General features: G+C 43.3%; 1 protein-coding gene across 7 annotated transcripts in view; it reads right to left on the reverse strand.

Annotated features, from left to right (window-relative positions):
• ZNF423 (zinc finger protein 423) overlaps window positions 1-17,496 on the reverse strand; it is a 281,287-nt gene that overhangs the window by 182,009 nt on the left and 81,782 nt on the right. For 6 of the 7 annotated variants that reach the window (XM_038148029.1, XM_038148030.1, XM_038148028.1 and 3 more), the window contains one exon: window positions 2,963-3,022. The exons of the other annotated variant lie outside the window; for it this stretch is intronic. In XM_038148029.1, the coding sequence (XP_038003957.1) occupies window positions 2,963-3,022 (60 nt within the window). The remainder of the gene's footprint in view (window positions 1-2,962; window positions 3,023-17,496) is intronic. 7 annotated transcript variants of the gene reach the window in all.

A 17,496-nucleotide genomic window follows, 5' to 3' on the forward strand; every position in this document is an offset into this window, starting at 1 on the left:
CAAAACCTGAAGAGGAAGGAAATTTGCTATATGCCCATTGTTAAACAGTACTGGTGGACACTCAGATTACTCACTCTGGTGCAAGGGCAGCCTCTGCCCCTTGTATTTTTTTTATTTTCTAGGTTATTATGACAGCCTTTAAGTTGTTGTTATTTTAAAAAATTAATTTAGGCTGTATTTGAAATACTGGAATAAATTCCTCAGTGCAGCTATACCATGGGTTGGAATCTTGCAAAGTATTTTGCCTTTGCAGATTTTATCAGGAACTAGCAGTCACGCCAGAGCAGACAGCAACTTGTGCACACGCTCTGCCAGAGGAAAAAGGATGGTTCTGTACAAAGCCAGCACCAAACAGACCCATCTGAGCACGGGATTTCTTTTGCCACGGTGTTCACAGCCAAATTTCCATGGGCTGCACTCAGCAGCTCCCACGAGCAGCCCTTGCCCAGTGCCATGGTGTGGCCAGGGATGTGCAGGCTGTGCACCCTCAGTACATGTCAGGAGCAGAGAAGGTCCCCCAGGAGACACCGAGCTTGGAGCCCATGTTTGGCCCACCAAGGATAGATGGTCGTCAGAGCCACCTAGCCAAGACTCATGACTGCAGACTCAACTTATGCTCACCAAAAAATTTTCAGAATAGCTTCTACTGGTTAGATGAACAAAATAAAATATAGCAGCAAAAGCTCCTTTTTTCCCCACAGATGCAGCTATATAGTTATTTCACTAGTAGAAAAATATATTTATATATTTTTTAAAAGTTTTAAAGTTAACATTCTACCTATACCAGCTCTTGCTCTTCCTACATACCACCCAACCCTGGGACCACGACTCCCCCAGCCCACAGCAGCTGTGCAGAGTGCCAACAGAATTTTTCAGAAGTCATTTTGTATGTGTTTGCACACACACAGAGATGTACAAACACATACAGGAGAAAGAGGGAGAGAAATATGTTAATTTGAAACATCTGGCAAATATTTCAGAGTTAACAAGTCCCAGGTTTGGCCTTTGGGGTTGTTTTTCCTTTTGGGGGAGTTAAGGAAGGGGAGGCAATTTTGTCATTTTGGGCCAGGGAAGGAAGGGACATGAAACAAGAAATTGAAGCATGTTTTTTCACCCTTTATTGAACTTCAACATCACACTACTGAAGCTAATGCAAACAGGAAGATCATAAAAGAACATAATGAAAGTCTCGCACACTGGGACTGAGGGACTGGTTTCAGTTACTGAATATAGCTGTGGAGCCACACCACACAAGAGCCAGTGACTCCACACAGCCACACCACCACAAACTTGGGCTTTTTAAGCTTTTTCTGTGTAGTTCCTCAATCATATTCCAACCTGCAACTTGTGTGCTATGTATTGCATTCCAGCTTGACAGGATACAGTATCACATCTTTTTACACATACAAGATTGACATCTGTAGCTACTAAAAGTGTTAAGAAGAAACCCCCTCCAATTAGCACACATTTTCCTAAAGCTGCCATAAATCACGCATACAATACATCTTCTCCCACATCTGATGTCTTGAATGAGAGCTGTAATTGTGGGAATAAATGAAGAAAAATGGAGACTCAACTAACTTGGTAAAAGCCTTTCACAGCCTGTCTTTTACTTAAGGTATAGTTGCCAATACAAACCCTAAATTAACTCTGCTGTGCACAGAAAATTTTTTTGTCATTGTTTTGAACCATAGGCTATTTTGAATTTAATACACTTCCAGACTTGTGATAGATAACACCGGTAACTCCACTGCAGTGCTGCTTGAGATGAAGGTCAAGCAAGAGAGCTGGCGAGCGCTCTTTTCATGCACCGTTAGCTCCAGGCACAAAGGGGCCTTCCACATCACAGCTGGGGGTTTGCAGCAGCAGCAGCAGCAATATTTGCTATCAAAGACTAGTGAAAACAAACCCCTCCAAACTGCCGGAGTGCCCAGAGAAGATGCACCCAGTGCCCCAGAAGATGCATCTGAGAGCACAGTGGGTACAATGCGAAAGGCCGCAAAGTGCCATGCAAAGGCAGCTTGTGCCTTCGAGATCAGAGACATGCTCACTGTGGTAAGAAAGTGTCCCCTGGGAGCCAGGCTCCCCCTGACTCTTACAAAACCCATCTAACCAGAAATGCAACACCACTGTTGGTTTTCATATTACTGCTCAGTTTCTCAGCTGTTTCCATATCATTGGTGAGCTTTTAAGAGAATACCATTGCACAGTCCAGTGTGGAGAGAGCACAGAAACAGACCTACTGGCTTCAAAATCAAAAATATTATGAACCTCTCATAAATGTTAAAAACAGACAGCAAGATATCTTTACATGGGGCAGAGTGACTGAGATGTGGCTAGTTACTTTAAACACAAACTAATCTGACATTTACCCTCATGCTTGTGCTATCAATACATATTACACAGACAAACTTGATTTATCCTGTTCAATTTCTTGAGCCTCTTTTTATTCAGATTATTGACCTAACATGGATGAACAAGCTTCAGACACATGTTTATGACTGTCAAGAAGACCAAAAGCTTGTTCAAATTTTAAATCTTTCTACCATGGCGATGTACCACTTTTATTCTCCAGCCCTGACAATACTTTCCAATTTCCTCAGAGAGGAGAAATACACACATTCCAGTTGAGACTGAGGCTTAAAATTCCTATTAAAGCAGCTTTTATGTAATTAGATTGGAATGAATGTGTAACAGTGCCCATTGCAGAAAACTTCAAAGTGGTTATACTGGAGAAATCACAACCCGTTTCAGTGTGCCCACAAGAAGAAAGAATGGCTCTCTGGAGGATAAGAGTATATTAGTCTCTGTGTGTAATAGATTTTATTGACCATATGGAACTGATATAAAAATTGTGTTGCAGTGGGTAGTCTTGGATTTGAGACAGGAATGTGACATACAAAATACAGTTCCTGTAAAAAGCCTGGCAGCTTTTGCAATCAGAAGAACCTAAAATATTTACCTGATTGAGTCACTGACGAGTCCCAGGTCAAAGCAAAGTCTGAAGATTCACCCTCTTCAACTGAAAAAGAACAAAAATAAGTTGTGATTGCTAAAGCACACCAACTGGAAAGCAAAGTCATCAGAAAACAAGGTCCACTATGACATTAAGTATTAAAACAGACTTCTCTGCTGCTGAAAAAGAACTTACTGCTTTCTATAAAATAATTCATAAGGTGGAAATTTAGTAAAGAGATGTTTCCTACTTTTTAACCTAAATATGGGATTTGTGTTTGCAGTTTCTTCCTGAACGGGTGGCAGTAAAGTTCATGTGAAATTTTAGTAGACATTTAAAAACCACTAGCTGGTAAGTATTCATATTTGAAATGTTGTACATTCACAGCTTGCATGTGCAAAATTGCCATTGTAAATATAGAGGTTGTTTTTGAAATGGGTGTTTCAACAGATCATAGTAAAGAACTGTCCTATGAAGGACAAATTGCCTGACTTATGTCATCCTAACATACTAACACATCTGCCATATTCAAAACCCAGTGATGTCTTCAGGGATTTTTCAGAATTAAAAAATACTATTTTGATGTATAAGCATGTTCTGTGATATGGCAGTCACAAATAACTGCTTTTAAGATTTCTTGTTGCTGTGAAGGCTGTCAGAGCCAGTGCTCAGCACTTGCAAGTGACATAGCTAAAACCTTCTGCCTGTTAACAATTATAAAAACGCCACTTGATTCTTACATTCTTAAAAATAACTAAGAGAACAGCCAACAACAAGCTAGGCAAAAAAAGCTCCTAATTCCACTGTTACTGAAATCAGTGCTGGTTAGACTAATGACAGACTGGGCATTTGAAAGCAGCAACTGCAGAAATTCTTCTTTTGAATTGCAAAAGTTTATCATCATCACCTGCCCACTCTGTCACCCTGACACGAAACAAATTTAAATTATACCTCTTTATTTTCTGATTAATATTATTTACTCTGCACATTGAACAATTGCTTTCCCTTTCATCTAAGTTGTGCTGGATTCAAATGCACATTCTAGAGAATTCTGCAACTGGAATCCAAACCATATTGCAAAGCCAGAAGCACAACCCAACCCCTGCTGACCAGCCCTGTAAGCTCAGGCCAACCTGCTCCAGTGAATATTTACACTGACATTTGCATCACAAGAGTCTTGATTTTATGCTTTCCTTACATTTTTCCCCCCAATCCAGTGTGGAATTCTGGCATTAAGTTGATGTTAGTGGTAACATCATATGGCATTAGGAACAGAGAATATAATTTACATAGGCAGTGCCTTGACAAATGTAATTTTATGTCCAAACCATAGAAAAATGTGTGCTCCACAGAAGGGCACCACTCTGGTTTTATAAATCTGTGTGTTTATTAATGGAGGAGCATGAAAGTCAAGCATTTCTTTGGAGAAATCATACTTGAGTCTTGGCTATACTTTTTTCAGAGTCTATGTTAGCATAAAGGCCATGTCACATAATATTAAATTCCAGAATGACAGAGGAAAAACAAGAGGCAAAGCTAGAAGCTTATTGAAGCCATTATTGGTCCTATTCCCTGATGGTGACAGAGCCAGCTTAGCTGGCGTGTGCTCCCTCCTGGGGGCTCACCCACCATTTTGTGCTCTCTAAGCCACCATCTTGTTCCCATTTTGACCCATCTCTTAATAGAAAAACTCTGGATGCAGTTATCTGAAATACCATTTCAGTCTTACACAAATGCATGTCTCATTTTAACATCAAAATCTATATACACCTGGGAGGGGTTTTGCTCCAAAACTAAATAAGCCAAGTTGGAAATTCATGTACCTTACACAAAACAGACAAGGGGAATGTTTTAATTTTATTTTATCCTTGACTGTTTTTTGGTTGTTTTGCTTGGAGAACGTTTTTTTTATATTACTACTTTTATGCTGAGGCTTTTTTTGTTTCATTACATTTTGTCTCAGAAAGAGAGATGAAAAAAACCCAGTCTGCTAAAAGTACATAAAAGAGATAAATTTGGTCCTAGTCAAGGAGTAATATATGGATCTGCACTGGTCATTGACAATTTTAGCAAAACACTGACTTTCATGTTGGTTAAACACCAAAGACTGCTCCAGTCCTTGAGCTGCTCTAGGGCAGTTGGCTCCAGCACGTAACAAAACCAGAGTTTTTGGAATTCCTTAAATGAGGGCAAAGGTTTGAATCAGCCTCTGTTGGCATTAATTTGCTTTGCTCCCTAATGACTGAAAAGGGGACAGAGAACATTCACGTGGAGGCAACGGCACTGAAATTCACTTTACATTATCACAGTCGTGGTTTCAGGTTCTCCCCCTCAATTTGCACAGACCCACCACAGAGCTGACAGTGCTGCATATCCATGGAAGGAAGAGGCCAATGGGATGAAGCCTCCTGAGCTTAGGCACAGACACATTGCCCTGCAGCTGCTGTTCACACCACTACCACCACCTTTCCCTTTGCTCTTCCATTTTTCCTTTATTTCTTTTAAGCAAACATCATCTTTCAGAGGCTAAACTACAAGAAAAAGTAACAGCCAAGTCTATTCCAAGAGGGACTGCAGTATCAACTGACTCAAGCACTTGATCCTCACCTGCCCATCCATCCATCCACCCAGCTAGGCAGTGGGCAGAGAGAAACAAGGAGCAAAAGCAGCCACATCTAGAAAAGGAAGACCAAAGGACTGTGTCTATACACCCATTAAGAAGCCACAAAGGTTTGATGGGAAATGGTGTCTGTGAAGCTGAAGCAAAAACGAGGTGATCAAGCTTTGTCACAGACAGCAAGTGTAATTGTAGGGAGACACTAAACTCCATGTGCTTCTGCTCCCTCTCCAATGGGCATAAAACCAAGAGCTGCGAGGTTCCTCTGTGGCTGCCTAATCTTCTGGATATACATGGTTATTTAAGGAGCCAGCATTTGAAGTGGTGTCACTGCTGACTTTTCCTCAACCTTGGTAGTGAACAGAAGCCACAGAAGTCAAAAGCAAATATAATGTTTTCTTCCTCCTAAAGTCATCTTCAACAGGCAAGCATTTGCAGCAGAACTTTGCTCTCAGTTGCATATGCCTGTTGCTGGAGCCATAGGGAAGCAGGTAGAGGCTTCGCAGGCTGGTCAGAGATCTGGGGACATGATGCTGCTCACAGAGGGCAGAGGAGTCCCACAGACCCCACCTGGGGACAGGCCCCTTGGGGGCTGCCTTAGGACTTGGCAAGTCCTCCTGGCAGGGCACAGTGGACCCAGAACAGATTTGGTCTGTGAAGGGATTGTGAAGGACGGCTGTGAAGGGATTTCATTTCCATGTCTCACTACTGAGAAGGAAGTCAAAAACACTCTTAGTCCACAATATCAGCCAGAGAATGATTCACTTAAGCTGAATTTTCAGTTTTTTAATATTTTTGTCATCATTCCTTGAAACCTAGGTTTGCTCAGGTGACCATGTGTATCAATATTCACTGTGTAGATGCTGTTACTTAACTTGTGGTAATAGGCAAAACAAAGCCAGGGAAGATGTACAAAGCATTCAATACAATCACTCTCTAAAATACACTGCAGAGTAAAAATAATTCCCCTTTCATTAGCAGGAAAATACATTTTCTGAGGCATGCTAGACATACTCATAACTACCCAAGTCAAGGACTAGACACTTCTATCTGTGGTAGTAAATCCCTGTGAATGTGTAGACACCCAAGTCCACAAGGCAGATGTTTAGCATGGGCAGGAGCCACCCACATGCATGAAACACTCTGCAGCTTGGGAAAACCACAGGGAACAGCAGCACTATTCAACACTGAGAACCCAGATTTTCCAAAGCAACTGGATATCTTGTACCAATTCTAACTACTTTTCAAGAATTCTGGCAACAAGTCAGCATTTCCTGAAATTTTGGAGGCATTTCATACCTTCAGGAAGGCTGGGCTTGACTTGAAAATAGCCTTGGTGTGGCAGCATAGAAATTCTTATTTGTCAGCTCAAAAGATGGTTAAGTTTGTGGGCTTAACCCTGTGCCCACCTGAGGCCTGGCACAGGGATGTCATTGCTGGCAGTGGAAGGACACATCTGCCTCCCCTCCCTGTTCCGCCCCAGCACAGGAGGACTTCCTGCTGTCATACCTGGACAAGACCCCTGTTCTGCTCCAGCTGACTGTGGAGCCCAAATGCAAGAGCCAGAACAAGCACACAGCCGACATAGAGAAGAACTGTGGGCAACGGCAACATCACAATACAGCACTCCTGCACATGCCAAATATTTGCATTTTGCCCGCTCCTCTCAGATGTTCTCCAAGGATGCTTATTTAATTGCTAGGTCACAAGCGCTGCAGGCTCAAAGATTTCAGTTCTTTGTGCTCAGAGAAACTTCTGAAAGGATTCAGGATCCATTCCCCTAAGAGTGAGAACATCTATTTATGGGGCTACCATTACCTGAACTCCATTCACAGTCACAGTGCTTATTTAACACTTTATCACTCCCAGGAAAGAAGTTAACCTTATCAAAGTAAGATGCTTCTACACCAAATGTTGATTTCTAGATGCAATCAAGCTTTACAAGTGAGCAACAGCCCCTCAGTAATTTAGATGGCATGTGTATGCTCCCTTATCCTATTACACAGCCTTCAAGGACCACAAGGACCAGTTTAACATTTCCCATAATATAAAAACACCATAGTTCACTAACGAAAACGTCAGGAACGTGAGAGCGTGAGGAACTACCGAGAAATCAAATGGGTTAGAAGCACATCCCACAGCTGAGGGGGTAACTTTCCTGAATCAAATCTGTTACCAAGCACTGCATTCAGGATCAGGGCCATTCCCTCACCTGTCAGCAACCTTAGGAAACACCAGGTACAAAATATCTTGAATGCACAAAATGCTGGTGCCACTTTTTTAGTTTGGAGGATTTTGTTATTTTGTTGGTGACAGAACTCTCAGCTAAAGCCAGGGAAGTCTCACTGATGCCTGCGTATTAGCTGTACACGTACAATATACACGTCAAGACTCACAGCTTTCCCTCTAGAGAAATACTCCAGCACCAAGCCGCATTGTAAGCCAGTCACACATTAATCACATCTTTTCCTGCCCTAGCTATCGGTACTCGCATGCAGGAGCTCCGTGATCTTCTCTCATCTTCAGGCTCCTTCGCCACTTTCAGACACACAAGTCTGTGCTGTCCTAGCCAGCCTTTGCTCCATCCCTCCCATCACATGCAATTACACGCTCCCAAATCAGCACTGGACACAGAATAGCCCCATCCGACCACCATTCATGTGCTGCGACTCATCCCACAGCACTGGCAGCCTGGGATTTGATACAGTGCTCTTAATCCTGCAAAATGCAGAGCAGCTTCCATTTCCACAAAGTCAAAGGGAGCCGAGGATGCTCAAAACTTTGTGGATTGGGGATTGTGAAGCAGTCACTTTCCAGCTGCTTGGCATGGCAGGAGCACAAAGGGTGTTAACAACCTTTACACTTTAAATAGCCTGGTGTTTTCCACGTGTATCTTTGGAGAGGTGCAGACAGGCTGATACCTCAAACCGAAAGGGGAGAACACCTCTGCTCCACAGAGTCTGATACCCGAAGAGGGTCAGCCCTGCACAGCCCCAGGAACTGCCACCACAACTAGCAGGGTAAGGGTTTGGAAATGGCTACTCTGAGCAGAAGCCAGCCAACTCTTCCTGTTCACATCACCTCCCAGTTTGCTGTAAGGCTTTCCCACTCTCCTCCTTAGATGCTCCCTGATAAGATTCCCCGTCATATCGGTGAGACGAGAGTCTGCAAAACACAAAAATCTGCAGCAGGGGGGAAGTAGCAGCATGAGAAGCAGCCCCATTTGTTATTAATGCAGCAGCGCTGCGGCAGAGCTGCAGCCGCTGCCCGGGAGCGCTGCAGGGCGCAGAGCCGGCCCCGAGCCAGGCATCGCCTCCTCAGGAACCAGGCTGCCCCTCTTTGTCAGCAGCTGGGGCTTTTCCCCGCCACTGTGCACAGAGAAACCTTCACATTCAGCAGGAAAATAGGAAGTTTCGAGGGGCTTTGCCAGTCAGCTGAGAATAGATGCCTGCGAATGCATCCCGACGCATTTACAGTACCTTGCAGCTAGAAAGGAAAGGGAAATCCCCCTGCTGCCTTCGTACCAACATTCAGGGGAGAAAAAGGGTACCTGGCAGAAGCTGCTGGGTGTGCTTTATGCTAGCTACTTGAGCCAATTCACTCCCCTTGGAAATTCAACTTCACCAGATGATTCCTCTCAGGTCTCCCTATGTTTACAAGGAATTTTGTTTGTGTGATCATTTTCCTTCAGCTTTAGTAATGCTTGGCCCTGCTGGCTGGTTGGAAGGAGCACTGGGACACCAGGGCATCCCCAGAGAGGCAATGGTGAATTCCTTGCCCATGCCCCAGCCCTAGGATCCCCCATGGGAACCGGTCATGGTGCTTGGCACAATCGCTCACAGCTCCGGAGCCACCTCCCCATTCTCTCCTGAGTGAGCAGCTGATCCAGCCATTGGTGGCCCTTGGCCAGCAAGGGTTTTTTCCACCTTAAATAGGACCGTTATGTATTAGTCCTTTCATGAGCCAGCAGGCCAGGGAATAAGACAAGAGGGTTTACTGACATGGCTTATTTAGCTAGTTCAGAGCCTAAATTTGCACAAGTTCTCTAGCTGCTTTTCTCCAAAGTCAGTAATAGGGCTTGGCAGAGACTGTGGGTTTTGCTGGCAAAGTCAGCCTTTTTGTGTGAAGGAGGGAGGAGTGGGGAAACCCAGACTGCTGTGCTCACTAGGTCAAGGAAAAGAAAAAAAAAAGAAAGAAAGAAAAAAAAAAGGAAGAAGGATGAGACAAATGGGACAGAATTACAAAGGGAAACTGAAAAAAAGATCGTTAGGAACAGAAAAAGATGTGAAGGTGATTAAGGAGAACAAGACAAACAACAAAATAAGGTAGCACTAGCAGGTTTATGCAAAGGAGATCTAATTATGGGTGGCTAAATCCTCCAGGACATTAATATTCCATCGTAATGTGTCTAGTTTCCTCCTTTCCAGACATGGCAGGGAGGAAATGAGAATCACTTAGATACACTGTTTAATGAGCAAATGATGGACGATCACCAAATACAGCCTGCCTGATAAGTATCCATTAGCTTAAACTCGCACAGTAAATCTGTGTGCAGCTAACGGGCCTGCCTCTTCCAACGCTACAGCAAAACTTAATGGAACTGCAGCCAGAGAAAGGGAGCCTTGTAAATAAAAATCTCATCTCGGTGAGACGAGAAAGACTGTAGGACATACATAATGGCTAATCACAGCCCTTCCCACAGACTGCACACCTGACTCACAAGCCAGGGTGTTTTTATTCCCAGTGCTCATATTTAGTTTTTGTGTTTCTAATTCACATACTTCACTGGAGACAGATATTTCCCATCCAAATCTATTATGTAAATAAATATGAGGGTTAGGTGTAATAAAATGCAGTCAATGTTTCACGTTGCGTCAAGATCAACATCTTATACATGCAATGCATTAAGCTTGTAGTGCTTAAAACTGGGCCTACGGACACCCCATAGCGCATTTGGGATCAATGCTCTCACCGACGGTTCTTATAGCTTGTCATCAAATGTTAATCCCCAAAGGGCAGGGTGGATTTTTTTTTCCTCTTAATTGCAATACCTGGTATTTAATCTGCGAAATGTTCAGGAACTTAAAGTTTTCTTCCACTGTTTCTGCCTGGAGTTTGCTTGGCCATGAGACTGGTGGAGTGCACCCTACCCAGCTCAAGCTGAGCCCCAACCCACACCACACAGAGGCAGGGGTGGTGACGGAGGTGGAGATACACGAAGAGATGGGGCACAGGGTGGCCAGTTCCTGTGGACAGGGACAGGGACACGAAGCACCAGCTGCCTGTGGGCACCCTCCTCTCTGCATTGTTACATGCATTTCTAAGGTAACTGTCACCATAGTGTCTGCACCCGCTTTCAAAAATAGATCTACTGTGAGTAAGCAGGCACTTTAAAGCTCAAGTGAAACAAAGCAGGTGAATCCAGCATTCTCCACATTGCTCAGAAAATCACGGATTTTACTTCAGAAACCAAGGGTTTAAATAGTCTCGTTCCATTTGTAATACAACTGGATGACAAATGTTTATGTGTTGAAACCGTACCAAACCAAAACAAGGAAAGTAGAGAAAGGGAAGATTAACACCTCTACAATTCATGGCCAGGGCTTCAAATCCATGAGTCATATTTGCAAGTTGTGAAGTGATCCTTTGATCTGCTAGAAATGCCAAAAGCAGGCTGAGCTTACCCAAAGACAAGATGATGGTGATGATGCAAGTAACAGACCAGAGGTGGGTCAGCAAGGGCAATAACAAAGGTGTTACTCAAATAATTGCAATATCTTACATCTTCCTCCAAACTTCAGGTTTAGAAGTTGCACTGTGAAGGCTCTGCTGCCCCCATGCACTTCTGAGCACAGACACTGAGTGAGGATACACAAACCTCAGGTACCACCCAAAACAATGTTTGCAAACACATGGGGCTCTGTGCTGGAAGACAGCAGACCTGAGACTTGCAGCTGGCAGAGACAAGGTGCACAGGGCAGAGTTCAGCTGGAGGGGATGGCACCGGCCAAAGGGATGCCAGAAAGGCCTTGCCTGTTTCCTGAACATAACAAAAGAGCTGCAATGAAATGAAGTTTCAAAATCAAGTCAAATAACTATGAAATTCAAATACTGGGCTTTGCACAGAGAATGCAGGGTCTCATCAAGTCAGATTTATTGCAAACTTTGCTTCTCTGGGGAAAAAAAAAGAAAAGAGGCAGGGGAAAGATGGGGAGGAGCACTATTTTTACATTAGGGCTATAAGGTTTCTCTATTAGCAGGACACCTAATAAATTTACCTGTGCTGGCCCTGTATTCAGACACCTAATAAGGATGCTGAAAGGTTAACACCTAACACAGGCTAATGACACAAGGAAAGGGGAGTGTTCTGAAAATAATCTGCATGTATAGAAACAGGAATCAAACCTAGGAAGAATGAAGTAGATAACTAGGATCTGCAGATGAGTAGTGGGCCACAACTCCTTACACTACCTCTTGTTCAGGTAAAGCACAAAGATTTAGGTACACCAGCAGACTGAGCACACCCTGCCTCAAACTGCAGGCTGCTCCCCATTGCTACTAATGGGGATCACCCTTCTGCATTCTGCTAAGTCAAATCCATCCAACCACGTGCAGTTCTGTAATAAAAAACCCACAAAAACAACACTGTCCCACCTGCTGTGGCTAGACCAAGAGCCGCATCCCTCCAGACTCTACTGCCATGGACAGCAAGTACACCTTTCCCTTCGCTTTGACAAGGAGCTGATGTCAGCTCTCCAGCCCATATCATCACCATAAATCAAGTTCCACTTCACAGCTATTTTTCCACTGTTGATTTCATTCAAGAAGCCAATGCAACATCTCCCATTTCACAGGATCTAAAGAGTTCCAGATGGCAGGGAACCCCAATTTTCAGATGTAGGTTTGAGGCAGATAGTTTAATACTGATGAAAAATTCACACTTGCAAATATGATAAAAAGAACAGAAAAATTACTTAAACAGCAAGCAACTACCTTGAGGGACACTGATGAAATTGTAAAGCACACAACCAACTCTAGTCTTACACAAGTTTTAGTCTCTTACTTCATCATTCTTCAAGGCAGGTTTTACTAAATTATGCCTAAAGCCTTCACCCAGCTGCAGAGAACTCCAGCAGGAGCAGAGCTGCTGTACCAAACACTTTGTTTAGCATCACACTCCCCTCCACAAATACCCCATTCAGCACCCAGGGCTATTAATCACTGCTGAAAAGAAGTCTTTGAGCAGATTTCCACACGTCAGTCTAAAAAAATACACCAGTTTTTACTGCAAATCCTTCAAACTTGGAAGTTGTTTCACCAGTCAACTATGTTTGCAGTGTAGGTAGCACAGAAAAAGGAAAAGAGAGGAGCGTTTTCCTGACCAGCCATTTTAATTAGAGCTACGAGGGCTTGAAAAAACCCATCTGGTGAGTGGCGTTATTGCCCCCTTTTCCCCTCCTCAGAAAGGCCAACGTTGAAGTGCTGAGCACCCCCAGGCTGTCAGTGCTCCCACTCTGCTGCTGTCCCAGGCCATCCCAGGGGCTCAGGCCCTGGCCAGCCCAGCTCCAGCTTTCCTGGAGAGAGCTGGGTTTCACCAGGCGCTGGTAGGAGCTCGTTTCCCCAGCAATCCCTCGCCGTGGCTCTTTTGTGTATGCAAGCTTATGCGTGTGTGTGCCTGTGTGTGTGGCACTGCTCCCCAGGCTCGCTCATTTTAATGCTGCTTTCTCCCCAGATGAAAATATACATATTCTTATTAAGGAAAAAAAATGTGCAAAGTATAAATTTGCATCTATGATCATTTCTGGTTCATAAATTGTATTTTAATAATAAAACAATATATTCTTGTGTACTGCCTCTTAAACACTAACAGTAAAGTCTGTCTTATTTGTACGTGAGCTTAAATGTTTTGATGAAGGAAAACACAAATGGTATTAAATGTAAAGTGAAATTTAGATAAAAGGATAAATAAAAGCAGGAGCAAACCTAACAGAATCCTGCCTCCTCCTTTTGATTCACGTGAGTGGATGCCCCACACTTTTCTACTGCAGAATTTTATTACACAGGTTGAGGGGAATTCTCCAGCAGAGATTCTTCTACTAGAAAGACAGGCTTTGTTGGCTGCATTAAGGTGATAGAAATTACAATGAGGGAGAGAAAGTTGCGTGTATGACATGTAGCCCTTTGTAGCATTAAATTTAATTTGCAGAAAAACCAACACAACCACCATAACGTGGAAACTACTATTTTTTATAACCCCTTAACAACCTGTCCTTAGTGCTAACATACCATAAAGAAATTTCAACATCTTGTTATATGAGTAGTTTATTTTAAACAACACTAAAAGGAGAACACAGTTCTTATTGAAAATTGGCACACACACAAAGAAAGGGGGAAAGCTGGCTTTTAAAACTTTATCCCAAAGCATACTTTTTTCTTTTTATTCCTATTAAATGTACAACCCTTCCACTGAAATGAAACATAGAAAGAGTTTCCAAATATTTTATAATTCTGAATGGATTTCCCTAGTGTAACAGTAATAATATTTTTACAGTTAAAAGATCCACTGATTTAATAAGTGTGATTTGTGTATTTAGAAAATTCATTAGAGCAGACATTCCCCAACATTTTTAGATTTATTTATTTATTTAGCCTAATTTGGGTACACTACTTCAAAAGAACGCTTAGAGCTTCCCAGTTCCTTAGTCACTCACTAATAACATCTAATAATTAATAAAGACATGTAAATTCTTAACTCCCAGAACTATTCCAAACTTACTATCTGTACGCTTCATGTCATGTCTCACTTATAGATATCTGCATTACTTTGTTTCATAAAATGCTGAAGGGACACGTACTTATCTTGCTCTCCACCAAGAGTGAATATTCAGGCACGATGCAACCAAAGCAAAACTAAACCCAAGCCTGAGCAAACCTCTCCTCCAGGAGCCCACAGAGTTTCCAGCCAGCCCTGGAGGGGGGTTTAGCTGCTTTCACTGCATGGTCATGTCCATTCTGCCCATGCCCAAATGTCCCCTGGCCACGTGCTTGTGTCAATGCCACCACGCAGAAACACAGGGCAGGTGTCAAGTGAGTACTTTGGAGTAGTCTCACTAGTACTAATTTCTACAACTTTGGGAGGGGCCAGGAGGGAGCAAACCAGCAAAATGTGCAGCTGTGACATAAAAAGGAAAGGCCCATTTTAAGAGTAAAGGCAATGCTTGGGACAGTGATTCCCAACGCATCTGCAGAAATAAAAGAGGGCACAAGCAAACACCTCATCCCCCTTCATAAGCCCACCAGCTGCTTCAGCCTCTGCCTCCAGAGCCACTAAAATCCCTCTCCTACAGGCAGAGACCATGAGGAATAACATTAACTCAAAACATCTTTTCTTAGAGGCAAACTATTATTGTGTCTGCTCCTCTACTACAAGTGTTCCTGTCAGGGCTTTGTGTTCTGCAACATTTCCTTGTCATATTTATTTGCTTGTTTTGATTTCTAGTCTTCTGTCTCGAGGAAGACTGCCAAAACCCTAAGTCCTGTCTCCTACAAGTGCTGCTAAGCCTCGGAAACAGGGTGTGGGGATTTCCACACATGGCTCAAGCCTGTATGTTGATAGAAGTTTACTTAAGAAATACAACTTGCATAAAGTTTTGTATTTAAATTTCAGTGAACTAAATGAATGGCACTTGAAAGAAGAATGAAAATAGCCCTACTTCCCTAAATAAAAGCCAAACTCAAATAGAAAAAAAATACCAGCACAAAACCACCTACCTTTTAAAACAAAGAACTTCCTTCCAACCTAAGTGCTATGAAAAAGGCTGAGATTAAATTAATTTACAGTCAAGACAAACAGGGCCACTTAGCTATACTAATGCTTTTTTCCCAGGTAAAATTCATCCATAGCCAAAGGGTCAGTGAAGCAGAGTTCCTCTACAAATTTTTATGACAGCTGAATGTATTTCCCACCTGCACTTCTATTTTTCCCTCTTAATGAGATTTTGCTGGGTTTTTTTTTTTATTTCCTGGTAGAATCTTATGGAAATTGCATGGTAAATGCAAGCTGTGTTCTTACTTGGTCCACGCTTACTCATGTTTCATGGTGCAGTCCTGCTTTGGCCATGCCTGCATCCTACGGAAAGCACTTTGAGCCACTGTGACAAATGAGCTGCCTAAAGAGCTCAGTGGCAGAGAGGGATCGACCGCCGCCGTGCCTTCCTGGTGCGCGAGTTACGGGCACAGCGTGTGCTGGGAAACCTCCCCTTAGTGCTGACTGCCTTCACGGATGGGCTCTTAGGGTGAGCGCCGCTCAAGTGGATAGAAAACTTCCTATTGATCAGGAAGCCGGCCCTGTAATCCATAAAGGCCCAGACGTCCTTCCTCCTCTGTCACGCAAGCAATCGGTCTAAAAATGTAAAATCATTCCTATTTGTTAAGGCAAAAGGTTTTGTGACTGTGTAGGAAGCAGCAGACAAAAAGTTTCTTCTAAACGCATGCAACAGCCATTGCAAGTTCTGTTACACTCAGGGAGGCTCGGCCATGCCCCTGACTTCCAGCTCTTGCCATGGCAGTCCTTTGGCATCAGCCCCCGCTGCCCATGCCAGAGGCTGCCTCGTGCTCTGGTTAGTGCTGGCAGCTTGTTGGTGAGCTCTTTGCCACAGCTTTACTCACTGCACTGCCTCTGGGCAGCCCTGAGCACACCTCAGCCTGCATTTCCCTCCAGACTACTAAAATCATCTCCTGGATTCAAGTTCAGGGGGATGGAGTGTGTTCTTACACAGCTTTTCAGATAAACTTGGAACATTTTACTTCAAATATGAGCAACATTGCACTTGCACACTTGTCACTTCAACAGACAGCCTAGCACCAAGGTGGGCATGTTGGTTTCTGAGTGCCCAGAGTAAGAGCACATTCTCTATGCCTGCTCACCAACAGCTCCAACATATAAAAGTCGAGAAAGCTTGAGGTATTTAACATTATACACCACCTTAAGTCCTACATAAAAGCCATGGTTTGGTATTTTGGCAAGAGAATTACTAAGCAACTTTCAAAAACAGGACATGTGAGTGGCTTCTGTTGAACCACAAACTGAACCTGGACATTTTTGTTAATCTTTTCAGGGTACAGAACACCTGACAGAGTTAATACTTGTTCTAATTCCTTAAATCTTGAGAAAAAAAAATCTCCTGGTCTTAAAATAATCATCTACAGACATTCACTCACACTTGCATTTTAAATAAGTTAGGGCACTTTTGATTAAATTAGATATTTTTCCGTATCTATGCATATATGATAAATGCTGTTCAAGACCACAAATCAATCTCCTAAAAAAACCTCACTTACCCCAGCTGAGCTGAAGGTGGAGATTGCTTTGAAAAGTCTGGTCTGGGGCTATTGGCATCAGTGGAATTAGGAATGAAGCCTTCTCTTCTAACCAGACTCATCACTTATTTACATGGAAGTAACGAGATCCTAAAAGCAGCAGCAGGGTAATGATGTACAGCCCAACTGCTCACTGGGTACCCTCAGAAATGTGACACACACTCTGAAATGACCAAGAGGGGAGGGGAGAATCTGGAAAGCAAGTCCAGGGCTGGCAGGAAGTACATCAGCTCACTCCTAGCATCCCCTTTCCAGCTTCACCCTTCCTTCCCCACACTTTGGATGTCCCACCAGTCAGTCCCATGAGGAAGTGCAGGAAAGAATGGCTGAAGTTGGCTACATTTTTGTCACTGTTTTTTTCTCACTCAAACAACAGGTACACGTGAAGAAACCAACCTTCCTGTTTCCAAATCCATAACTTAAGAGATACCTTCCAAAAAGCCCTTTTGTTCCAGCAGCAGTGCCCCTTCCAGAGGCCTCATGTGTCTGTACCACCTGAAAAGCACCACCCACGGCTGGCTTTGCAGGCAGCAGCACCTTCTGA

Source organism: Motacilla alba, chromosome 11 (genome assembly GCF_015832195.1).
Source record: "Motacilla alba alba isolate MOTALB_02 chromosome 11, Motacilla_alba_V1.0_pri, whole genome shotgun sequence".
NCBI classification, from domain to species: domain Eukaryota; kingdom Metazoa; phylum Chordata; class Aves; order Passeriformes; family Motacillidae; genus Motacilla; species Motacilla alba.